This window comes from Cherax quadricarinatus, chromosome 23, assembly GCF_038502225.1.
Source record: "Cherax quadricarinatus isolate ZL_2023a chromosome 23, ASM3850222v1, whole genome shotgun sequence".
Lineage (NCBI taxonomy): Eukaryota > Metazoa > Arthropoda > Malacostraca > Decapoda > Parastacidae > Cherax > Cherax quadricarinatus.
Genome location: NC_091314.1, coordinates 2,393,422 through 2,407,091, shown reverse-complemented (window position 1 = coordinate 2,407,091; position 13,670 = coordinate 2,393,422). Strand labels below are relative to the sequence as shown.

The window sequence follows — 13,670 nt, the reverse complement described above, 5'->3', positions numbered from 1 at the left end:
ATCTGAGTTAATGTGAATAAATCTGTGCGTTAATGTGAATAAATCTGTGAGTTAATGTGAATAAATCTGTGAGTTAATGTGAATAAATCTGTGAGTTAATGTGAATAAATCTGTAAGTTAATGTGAATAAATCTGTAAGTTAATGTGAATAAATCTGTGACTTAATGTGAATAAATCTGAGTTAATGTGAATAAATCTGTGAGAATGTGAATAAATCTGTTAGTTAATGTGAATAAATCTGTGAGTTAATGTGAACCAATATGTGAGTTAATGTACATATACTTGTAGAAATAATTATCATCATCATCATCATCTGTGAGTTAAAGTGAATAAATCTGTGAGTTAATGTGAATAAATCTGCTAGTTAATGTGAATAAATCTGCGAGTTAATGTGAATAAATCTGCTAGTTAATGTGAATAAATCTGCGAGTTAATGTAAATAAATCTGAGTAACTTTGAATAAATAAAAGTTAATGTGAATAAATCTGCGAATGAATATGAATAAATTAAACCTACTGCGAATAAATCTGAGTTGTAAACAAATAAAACTTTAGGTAAATAAATTTGCGAATTAATGTAAACAAAATTTAAAGTAAATAAATCTGAGTTAATGCGAATAAATCTGCAAATTAATGTGAATAAATCTGAGTTAAAATGAATAAATCTGGCACTTTGATGAGGCAATTTTGGAATAACACCTGACGAGTTCGTTAACTTCTCTATAACAACACCTGACGAGTTCGTTAACGTCTCTATAACAACACCTGACGAGTTCGTTAACGTCTCTATAACAACACCTGACGAGTTCGTTAACTTCTCTATAACAACACCTGACGAGTTCGTTAACGTCTCTATAACAACACCTGACGAGTTCGTTAACGTCTCTATAACAACACCTGACGAGTTCGTTAACGTCTCTATAACAACACCTGACGAGTTCGTTAACTTCTCTATAACAACACCTGACGAGTTCGTTAACGTCTCTATAACAACACCTGACGAGTTCGTTAACTTCTCTATAACAACACCTGACGAGTTCGTTAACGTCTCTATAACAACACCTGACGAGTTCGTTAACTTCTCTATAACAACACCTGACGAGTTCGTTAACTTCTCTATAACAACACCTGACGAGTTCGTTAACGTCTCTATAACAACACCTGACGAGTTCGTTAACCTCTCTATAACAACACCTGACGAGTTCGTTAACGTCTCTATAACAACACCTGACGAGTTCGTTAACTTCTCTATAACAACACCTGACGAGTTCGTTAACTTCTCTATAACAACACCTGACGAGTTCGTTAACTTCTCTATAACAACACCTGACGAGTTCGTTAACTTCTCTATAACAACACCTGACGAGTTCGTTAACTTCTCTATAACAACACCTGACGAGTTCGTTAACGTCTCTATAACACCTGACGAGTTCGTTAACGTCTCTATAACAACACCTGACGAGTTCGTTAACTTCTCTATAACAACACCTGACGAGTTCGTTAACTTCTCTATAACAACACCTGACGAGTTCGTTAACGTCTCTATAACAACACCTGACGAGTTCGTTAACGTCTCTATAACAACACCTGACGAGTTCGTTAACGTCTCTATAACAACACCTGACGAGTTCGTTAACTTCTCTATAACAACACCTGACGAGTTCGTTAACTTCTCTATAACAACACCTGACGAGTTCGTTAACTTCTCTATAACAACACCTGACGAGTTCGTTAACGTCTCTATAACACCTGACGAGTTCGTTAACGTCTCTATAACAACACCTGACGAGTTCGTTAACTTCTCTATAACAACACCTGACGAGTTCGTTAACGTCTCTATAACAACACCTGACGAGTTCGTTAACTTCTCTATAACAACACCTGACGAGTTCGTTAACGTCTCTATAACACCTGACGAGTTCGTTAACGTCTCTATAACAACACCTGACGAGTTCGTTAACTTCTCTATAACAACACCTGACGAGTTCGTTAACTTCTCTATAACAACACCTGACGACTTCGTTAACGTCTCTATAACAACACCTGACGAGTTCGTTAACTTCTCTATAACAACACCTGACGAGTTCGTTAACGTCTCTATAACAACACCTGACGAGTTCGTTAACGTCTCTATAACATTACCTGACGAGTTCGTTAACGTCTCTATAACAACACCTGACGAGTTCGTTAACGTCTCTATAACATCACCTGACGAGTTCGTTAACCTCTCTATAACAACATCTGACGAGTTCGTTAACCTCTCTATACTGTCTCGTGACGGTGTTCTGTGCAGTGTTTGTTTGTAAATTCAACTGGGGGGGGGGGGGAGATGCGCCCAAATTTATATGTTATGTGCTATTTTTTTTTTTTTTTGGCGTATTGTTCAGTTTTGAATGCGCCTTTGTATTGTATTGGCAAAAATTATTTAGTTTTGAACGCACTTTTTCAATTTTATTTACAAAAATCTATTCATTTTTTAATGTACTTTTTTTTAACTTTATTTACAAATAAAATATTCAGTTTTTTAATTTACTTTTTTAACTGTATTTACAAAATCTGTTCAACGTTTTCAATTATATTTAGAAAAAATCTGTATAGTGGAGCCGGGCCATAACAAAATATTCCATCCACCAGTTTTGGGATAAATTAAGTCTAGTGGACGTATTTTGAAGATGTACTCACATCCCTTGGTTCTGATGGCTAGTTCCTGGCCCAGGTGGGTGGGCGTGGGCGTGTCAAGCACGGGCGTGACCTCCAGTGTATAGTTAGTAGCCATTCTCAGCCCCCTAACCACCACCTCGTACCTGTGTTCCTTCTCAGGTGATCCTCCCAGCTTCCTGCCAGCTCGTTCCTCCAGTATCTGCCGGATACAGGTGTGTCAGGTGGACGTCCAGTGGCTACACAATGTATACTAACTTATAACCCTAATTTATAAAGGGGTAAGCCAGCGGAAGGCCTCGGTCAGATGACCAGAAGCTCCAGCTGTGGGTTATTATATGACTAAGACCCTCGTCAGGAAATACTTGTCCTATTTCCTGACGAATCTTATCTAACCTAACGTACGTTCGTACCTGGTGTATTACAGTAATGGCCTGTGTTTGTACCTGGTATAACAACACCCTGGGAAGGTTCCTGCTGGCTCACCTGCGTCTTGCAGCGGTACCTGCCCCAGGGTTGATCCTCACAGTAGGCCACCACGAAGTGACGCAGCTGGTGTACGTCTGCTGAGTACTTCCAGTGGAGACGTACTGACCGGAAGTCTGCTTCTCCCTCCAGCTCGTCCACGTCTGCGGCAAGAACACGAACTAGCAGTTACTTCCACTGGAACAAGAACTAGCAGTTACTTCCACTGGAACAAGAACTAGCAGTTACTTCCACTGGAACACGAACTAGCAGTTTTTTCCACTGGAACACGAACTAGCAGTTACTTCCACTGGAACAAGAACTAGCAGTTACTTCCACTGAAACAAGAACTAGCAGTTACTTCCACTGGAACACGAACTAGCAGTTTTTTTCCACTGGAACACGAACTAGCAGTTATTTCCACTGGAACACGAACTAGCAGTTACTTCCACTGGAACGCGAACTAGCAGTTACTTCCACTGGAACACGAACTAGCAGTTACTTCCACTGGAACAAGAACTAGCAGTTTTTTCCACTGGAACACGAACTAGCAGTTACTTCCACTGGAACAAGAACTAGCAGTTACTTCCACTGAAACAAGAACTAGCAGTTACTTCCACTGGAACACGAACTAGCAGTTTTTTTCCACTGGAACACGAACTAGCAGTTATTTCCACTGGAACACGAACTAGCAGTTACTTCCACTGGAACGCGAACTAGCAGTTACTTCCACTGGAACACGAACTAGCAGTTACTTCCACTGGAACAAGAACTAGCAGTTTTTTCCACTGGAACACGAACTAGCAGTTACTTCCACTGGAACAAGAACTAGCAGTTACTTCCACTGAAACAAGAACTAGCAGTTACTTCCACTGGAACACGAACTAGCAGTTTTTTTCCACTGGAACACGAACTAGCAGTTATTTCCACTGGAACACGAACTAGCAGTTACTTCCACTGGAACGCGAACTAGCAGTTACTTCCACTGGAACACGAACTAGCAGTTACTTCCACTGGAACAAGAACTAGCAGTTTTTTCCACTGGAACACGAACTAGCAGTTACTTCCACTGGAACAAGAACTAGCAGTTACTTCCACTGGAACAAGAACTAGCAGTTACTTCCACTGAAACAAGAACTAGCAGTTACTTCCACTGGAACACGAACTAGCAGTTTTTTTCCACTGGAACACGAACTAGCAGTTATTTCCACTGGAACACGAACTAGCAGTTACTTCCACTGGAACGCGAACTAGCAGTTACTTCCACTGGAACACGAACTAGCAGTTACTTCCACTGGAACAAGAACTAGCAGTTACTTCCACTGGAACAAGAACTAGCAGTTACTTCCACTGGAACACGAACTAGCAGTTTTTTCCACTGGAACACGAACTAGCGGTTATTTCCACTGGAACACGAACTAGCAGTTACTTCCACTGGAACAAGAACTAGCAGTTACTTCCACTGGAACACGAACTAGCAGTTTTTTCCACTGGAACACGAACTAGCAGTTTTTTCCACTGGAAGACGAACTAGCAGTTATTTCCACTGGAACGCGAACTAGCAGTTACTTCCACTGGAACAAGAACTAGCAGTTACTTCCACTGGAACAAGAACTAGCAGTTTTTTCCACTGGAACACGAACTAGCAGTTTTTTCCACTGGAACACGAACTAGCAGTTATTTCCACTGGAACACGAACTAGCAGTTACTTCCACTGGAACGCGAACTAGCAGTTACTTCCACTGGAACAAGAACTAGCAGTTATTTCCACTGGAACAAGAACTAGCAGCTACTTCCACTGGAACGCGAACTAGCAGTTACTTCCACTGGAACAAGAACTAGCAGTTACTTCCAATGGAACAAGAACTAGCAGTTACTTCCACTGGAACAAGAACTAGCAGCTACTTCCACTGGAACAAGAACTAGCAGTTACTTCCACTGGAACAAGAACTAGCAGTTACTTCCAATGGAACAAGAACTAGCAGTTACTTCCACTGGAACACGAACTAGCAGTTTTTTCCACTGGAACACGAACTAGCAGTTATTTCCACTGGAACACGAACTAGCAGTTATTTCCACTGGAACACGAACTAGCAGTTACTTCCACTGGAACGCGAACTAGCAGTTACTTCCACTGGAACAAGAACTAGCAGTTACTTCCACTGGAACACGAACTAGCAGTTACTTCCACTGGAACACGAGCTAGCAGTTACTTCCACTGGAACACGAACTAGCAGTTACTTCCACTGGAACACGAGCTAGCAGTTATTTCCACTGGAACACGAACTAGCAGTTACTTCCACTGGAACACGAACTAGCAGTTACTTCCACTGGAACAAAAACTAGCAGTTACTTCCACTGGAACAAGAACTCGCAGTTACTTCCACTGGAACAAGAACTCGCAGTTACTTCCACTGGAACACGAGCTAGCAGTTACTTCCACTGAAACAAGAACTAGCAGTTTCTTCCACTGGAACAAGAACTAGCAGTTCCACTGGAACAAGAACTAGCAGTTCCACTGGAACAAGAACTAGCAGTTACTTCCACTGGAACAAGAACTCGCAGTTACTTCCACTGGAACACGAACTAGCAGTTACTTCCATTGGAACAAGAACTAGCAATTACTTCCACCGGAACAAGAACTAGCAGTTACTTCCACTGGAACACGAACTAGCAGTTACTTCCACTGAAACAAGAACTAGCAGTTCCACTGGAACAAGAACTAGCAGTTAAACTGGAACAAGAACTAGCAGTTACTTCCACTGGAACAAGAACTAGCAGTTCCACTGGAACAAGAACTAGCAGTTCCACTGGAACAAGAACTAGCAGTTACTTCCACTGGAAAACGAACTAGCAGTTACTTCCACTGAAACATGAACTAGCAGTTACTTCCACTGGAACAAGAACTAGCAGTTACTTCCACTGGAACACGAACTAGCAGTTACTTCCACTGGAACAAGAACTAGCAGTTACTTCCACTGGAACAAGAACTAGCAGTTACTTCCACTGGAACAAGAACTAGCAGTTACTCCCACTGGAACAAGAACTAGCAGTTACTTCCACTGGAACAAGAACTAGCAGTTACTCCCACTGGAACAAGAACTAGCAGTTACTCCCACTGGAACAAGAACTAGCAGTTACTTCCACTGGAACAAGAACTAGCAGTTACTTCCACTGGAACAAGAACTAGCAGTTACTTCCACTGGAACAAGAACTAGCAGTTACTTCCACTGGAACAAGAACTAGCAGTTACTTCCACTGGAACAAGAACTAGCAGTTACTTCCACTGGAACAAGAACTAGCAGTTACTTCCACTGGAACAAGAACTAGCAGTTACTCCCACTGGAACAAGAACTAGCAGTTACTTCCACTGGAACAAGAACTAGCAGTTACTTCCACTGGAACAAGAACTAGCAGTTACTTCCACTGGAACAAGAACTAGCAGTTACTTCCACTGGAACAAGAACTAGCAGTTACTTCCACTGGAACACGAACTAGCAGTTACTTCCACTGGAACAAGAACTAGCAGTTACTTCCACTGGAACAAGAACTAGCAGTTACTTCCACTGGAACAAGAACTAGCAATTACTTCCACCGGAACAAGAACTAGCAGTTACTTCCACTGGAACACGAACTAGCAGTTACTTCCACTGAAACAAGAACTAGCAGTTACTTCCACTGGAACAAGAACTAGCAGTTACTTCCACTGGAACAAGAACTAGCAGTTACTTCCACTGGAACACGAACTAGCAGTTACTTCCACTGGAACAAGAACTAGCAGTTACTTCCACTGGAACAAGAACTAGCAGTTACTTCCACTGGAACAAGAACTAGTAGTTACTCCCACTGGAACAAGAACTAGCAGTTACTTCCACTGGAACAAGAACTAGCAGTTACTCCCACTGGAACAAGAACTAGCAGTTACTTCCACTGGAACAAGAACTAGCAGTTACTTCCACTGGAACAAGAACTAGCAGTTACTTCCACTGGAACAAGAACTAGCAGTTACTTCCACTGGAACAAGAACTAGCAGTTACTTTCACTGGAACAAGAACTAGCAGTTACTTCCACTGGAACAAGAACTAGCAGTTACTTCCACTGGAACAAGAACTAGCAGTTACTTCCACTGGAACAAGAACTAGCAGTTACTTCCACTGGAACAAGAACTAGCAGTTACTTCCACTGGAACAAGAACTAGCAGTTACTTCCACTGGAACAAGAACTGTTACTCCTGATTGAAACTAGAAAATTCCCATTCCACAACCTCCACACCTGTCACACTCCACCTCCACAACCTCCACACCTGCCACACTCCACCTCCACAACCTCCACACCTGCCACACTCCACCTCCACAACCTCCACACCTGTCACACTCCACCTCCACAACCTCCACACCTGCCACACTCCGCCTCCACAACCTCCACACCTGCCACACTCCACCTCCACAACCTCCACACCTGCCACACTCCACCTCCACAACCTCCACACCTGCCACACTCCACCTCCACAACCTCCACACCTGCCACACTCCGCCTCCACAACCTCCACACCTGCCACACTCCACCTCCACAACCTCCACACCTGCCACACTCCGCCTCCACAACCTCCACACCTGCCACACTCCACCTCCACAACCTCCACACCTGCCACACTCCACCTCCACAACCTCCACACATGCCACACTCCACCTCCACAACCTCTGCACCTGCCACACTCCACCTCCACACCCTCCACACCTGCCACACTCCACCTCCACAACCTCCACACCTGCCACACTCCACCTCCACAACCTCCACACCTGCCACACTCCACCTCCACAACCTCCACACCTGCCACACTCCGCCTCCACAACCTCCACACCTGCCACACTCCACCTCCACAACCTCCACACCTGCCACACTCCACCTCCACAACCTCCACACATGCCACACTCCACCTCCACAACCTCCACACCTGCCACACTCCACCTCCACAACCTCCACGCCTGCCACACTCCACCTCCACACCCTCCACACCTGCCACACTCCGCCTCCACAACCTCCACACCTGCCACACTCCACCTCCACAACCTCCACACCTGCCACACTCTACCTCCACAACCTCTGCACCTGCCACACTCCATCTCCACACCCTCCAATCCTGCCACACTCCACCTCCACAACCTCTACACCTGCCACACTCCACCTCCACAACCTCCACACCTGCCACACTCCACCTCCACAACCTCCACACCTGCCACACCCCACCTCCACAACCTCCACACCTGCCACACTCCACCTCCACACCCTCCACACCTGCCACACTCCGCCTCCACAACCTCCACACCTGCCACACTCCACCTCCACAACCTCCACACCTGCCACACTCCACCTCCACAACCTCCACACCTGCCACACTCCACCTCCACAACCTCCACACCTGCCACACTCCACCTCCACAACCTCCACACCTGCCACACTCCACCTCCACAACCTCCACACCTGCCACACTCCACCTCCACAACCTCTGCACCTGCCACACTCCACCTCCACACCCTCCACACCTGCCACACTCCACCTCCACAACCTCCACACCTGCCACACTCCACCTCCACACCCTCCACACCTGCCACACTCCACCTCCACAACCTCCACACCTGCCACACTCCACCTCCACACCATCCACACCTGCCACACTCCACCTCCACAACCTCCACACCTGCCACACTCCACCTCCACAACCTCTGCACCTGCCACACTCCACCTCCACACCCTCCACACCTGCCACACTCCATCTCCACAACCTCCACACCTGCCACACTCCACCTCCACAACCTCCACACCTGCCACACTCCACCTCCACAACCTCTGCACCTGCCACACTCCACCTCCACACCCTCCACACCTGCCACACTCCGCCTCCACAACCTCCACACCTGCCACACTCCACCTCCACAACCTCTACATCTGCCACACTCCACCTCCACAACCTCCACACCTGCCACACTCCACCTCCACAACCTCCACACCTGCCACACTCCACCTCCACACCTGCCACACTCCACCTCCACAACCTCCACACCTGCCACACTCCACCTCCACACCTGCCACACTCCACCTCCACACCATCCACACCTGCCACACTCCACCTCCACACCCTCCACACCTGCCACACTCCACCTCCACACCCTCCACACATGCCACACTCCACCTCCACAACCTCCACACCTGCCACACTCCACCTCCACAACCTCCACACCTGCCACACTCCACCTCCACAACCTCCACACATGCCACACTCCACCTCCACACCCTCCACACATGCCACACTCCACCTCCACGACCTCCACACCTGCCACACTCCACCTCCACACCATCCACACCTGCCACACTCCACCTCCACACCCTCCACACATGCCACACTCCACCTTTACAACCTCCACACCTGCCACACTCCACCTCCACAACCTCCACACCTGCCACACTCCACCTCCACAACCTCCACACCTGCCACACTCCACCTCCACACCCTCCACACCTGCCACACTCCACCTCTACAACCTCCACACCTGCCACACTCCACCTCCACACCCTCCTCACCTGCCACACTCCACCTCCACACCATCCACACCTGCCACACTCCACCTCCACACCCTCCACACATGCCACACTCCACCTCCACAACCTCCACACCTGCCACACTCCACCTCCACAACCTCCACACCTGCCACACTCCACCTCCACAACCTCCACACCTGCCACACTCCACCTCCACAACCTCCACACCTGCCACACTCCACCTCCACAACCTCCACACCTGCCACACTCCACCTCCACACCCTCCTCACCTGCCACACTCCACCTCCACACCATCCACACCTGCCACACTCCACCTCCACACCCTCCACACATGCCACACTCCACCTCCACAACCTCCACGCCTGCCACACTCCACCTCCACAACCTCCACACCTGCCACACTCCACCTCCACAACCTCCACACCTGCCACACTCCACCTCCACAACCTCCACACCTGCCACACTCCACCTCCACAACCTCCACACATGCCACACTAAATATAACATAGTTTCTTATGCTCTGAACTTAATGCTTTAAGTTCATTAGGGCAGAAAATACGACTAACAAGCTGACACTGATGCGTAACACCCGGCGCCTGGCACCTGACGCCTGGCACCTGACGCCTGGCACCTGACGCCTGGCGCCTGGCACTTGTCACCTGACGCCTGGCACCTGACGCCTGGTGCCTGGCACCTGGCGCCTAGCACCTGGCGCCTGGCGCCTGGCACCCGGCGCCTGGCACCTGGCACCTGGCAGATAATGAGCGCTAAATTGTTGACACTTAAAACTTCAATATGAGATGATTTGAAAGATTAAAATGAAAAGTTAGAAGAGTTAATTATGGGGCGTCTTGCATGGAGGAGATGGTGGAGATAATGGTGGAGATAATGGTGGAGACAGTGGAGAAGATGGAGGAGAAGGAGAAGAATGCAGAGGAGATGGTTTACGAGTAGTAGTAGTAGCAGTAGCAGTAGTAGTAGTAGTAGTAGTAGTAGCAGTAGTAGTAGTAGTAGTAGTAGTAGTAGTAGTAGTAGTAGCAGTAGTAGTTACCTGGCGAGCCTACAACAGAGTGTAGCAGCAGTAACAGTCCCAGTATGGTCATCTTTGACACCTGAAACAGAGATAACCGCTGTAATATTCGTGATTACTGTTATTTCTGACAAGTCTGTGTCGAGGCCTCTACTGTGGCAACCAAACTTACATACTGGTTGCCTGGCCCACCAGCAGGCTGTTGCTGCTAGCAGACCGCTGGCCTGCATGACCATTACAACCTACTTGACCAACCACTCTGATCAATCAGATAGCAATAGTAACCTTAATCATATCTCCCTAAGATATATTCCAGTCTATGGTCATATATACAACATAAAGATTTGGTCATATATACGACATAAGAATAACATGGTCATGTATAAAACATAAGAATGATATAGTCAGTGTTCAGTGGTCAGTCGTCACGTGAGGTCACAGACCCTGAGCTGCTTGGGGATTAGCGTGGACGGTTACAAAGCATGGCTTGCTTCTACAGTGTTTTAAAAGCTGAGGTTGGAGAGTTGAAGGAGGAGGTCTTGCTTCTCCAGGAGGAGATTAGGAGGCTGAAGGTCCACCTCAATGGGCCTGGGAGAGAGTGTGAGGTGGTTGGAGATGTGGGGAATGAGGCTTCTAGCAGTGAGGTGCAGTCTGTCTCTCACTGTGAGGAGGCTGTTGGTGGGGTGGTAGCAACGGCTACCAGCAGTGAGGTGCAGCCCAGCACCTGCTACAAGTGGCGAGTTGTTCACAGTAATGGGAGGCGCATCAGAGTAAGGAAAGTTAAGAGTGCAGATCTGAAGGTAGGAAATCGCTTCTCTGTTCTCCAGGATGAATGTACTTCAGTGGCCAGTGAAGGTAAGGGTACTACTGCCCCTGCTAATGAAGGTAAGCGCATTCTTGTGGTTGGTGACTCTCAGGTAAGATATGTTGATCGTGCTTTTTGTAATAGGAATAAGAAGATGAGAGATAGAGTGTGCTTCCCTGGAGCTGGTGTTGGGGACATTGTCAACAGACTGGATAATATCATGTCAGGTAATGGGAACAAGCCCATTATCTGTCTCAGTGCTGGTGGAAATGATATTGGGAAGGGTAGGAGAGAAGAGCTGCTAGATAAGTACAGGTCAGCTATAGATTTCATTAAGTCTAAGGGAGGGATCCCAATCATATGTAGCATCTTGCCTAGAAGGGGAGTAGGAAATGAATGGTTGTCTAGGGCAATTGGTGTAAATTGCTGGCTAGACAGATACTGCAAGGAACTTGCAATCCCATTCATTGACAACTGGAACAACTTTTATGGCAAACATGATATGTATGCAAGGGATGGGGTTCATCTCTCTGGGGCAGGGGTGGTAGCACTTGCAGACTCGATTGAGAAGGCCATTGGTGAAATGCCTATGATTTTAAACTGATGGAAGATAGAGGTATGGGTGTGTGTGGGAAACAAGCAGGTTGCAACACTAGGGTTGGAAACAGTAAATGTATAAAAGGCATTCAGCATGAAGTTATAAATAAAGACAATAGAACAGGTCAGCAAACAAAGGGGGACAGCAGAGGGCAGCAAGGGACTAGCTCCCTTAAGGTTTACTATACTAATAGCAGGAGTGTTAGAAATAAGATAGATGAGCTAAGATTAATTGCAAGTGCAGGAAACATAGATATTATTGCTATAACAGAGACCTGGCTCAATCTGAAAGATAGAGAGATGCCCTCTGAATGTCACATACAAGGCTATAAATTATTCCACACTGACAGGGTCAACAGGAAAGGTGGTGGAGTAGCGATGTATGTCAGAGACAATTTAAATTGTTGTGTTAGACAAGATATTAAATTAGAAGCGTCAGCCACTGAATCTGTTTGGTTACAGCTTCTCGAGGGCCGAGAAAAACTAATTTTGGGTGTGATTTACAGGGCCCCAAATCTTGATAGGGAGTGCAGTAAACTTCTATGGGACGAAATTCGTAAGGCATCTACATACGAAAATGTTGTGCTAATGGGAGATTTCAACTATAGACAGATTGACTGGAGCAATTTGACAGGAAATTTAGAGTCGGGTGACTTTCTTGATACGATCCAGGATTGTTTTATAAAACAGTTTGTGACAGAGCCAACTAGGGGAAATAACCTCCTTGACTTGGTTCTTGCCAGTAGGGAAACACTAATTAATAATCTTGAGGTTAATGATGAGCTTGGGGAGAGTGATCACAAATCACTCAGTTTTAACATATCATGGAATTCCCCTAATAATGGCAATCAAGTCTCCGTCCCTGACTTTCGCTTGGCTGATTTCATAGGACTGAAAAATTACTTAGGTGGGCTGAACTGGAATGACCTGACTAGGGGTCAGGTAGGTGGTGATGGTTGCCGATATGATGCTTTCCAGGGCATAGTTCTAGCTGCTCAGTCAAATTATGTTCCAAATAGGGAAATCAGATCAAACAAAAATGATCCTAAATGGATGAACAATAGATTAAAATATCTGATTGGTCAAAAGAGAGGCATATATAGGCAAATCAAAAGAGGAGAGGGGCAATTAAGAAATCGATATATTCAGTTAAAGAGAGAAATAAAAAAGGGAATTAGAAAAGCAAATAGAGATTATGAGGTTAAAGTTGCAAGAGAATCGAAGACTAACCCAAAAGGATTCTTTCAGGTATACAGAAGTAAGATCAGGGACAAGATAGGCCCACTCAAAAGTTCCTCGGGTCAGCTCACTGACAGTGATAAGGAAATGTGTAGAATTTTTAACACATACTTCCTCTCAGTTTTTACACAGGAGGATACCAGCGATATTCCAGTAATGATAAATTATGTAGAACAGGACGATAATAAACTGTGCACTATTAGGGTCACAAGTGACATGGTCCTTAGGCAAATAGATAAATTAAAACCTAACAAATCCCCAGGCCCTGATGAACTGTATGCAAGGGTTCTAAAGGAATGTAAAGAGGAGCTTAGCACAC

The 13,670-nt window shown here is 46.2% G+C and overlaps 1 protein-coding gene across 1 annotated transcript in view; it reads right to left on the bottom strand.

The window, feature by feature from the left end:
• The window catches only part of LOC128685813 (uncharacterized), a 154,819-nt gene that overhangs the window by 64,585 nt on the left and 76,564 nt on the right, over positions 1–13,670 (bottom strand). The window contains exons 3-5 of the mRNA XM_070087773.1: positions 10,732–10,792; positions 3,144–3,286; positions 2,682–2,859 (exon numbers count right to left, since the gene is read on the bottom strand). Of these exons, the coding sequence (XP_069943874.1) occupies positions 2,682–2,859; positions 3,144–3,286; positions 10,732–10,792 (382 nt within the window). The remainder of the gene's footprint in view (positions 1–2,681; positions 2,860–3,143; positions 3,287–10,731; positions 10,793–13,670) is intronic.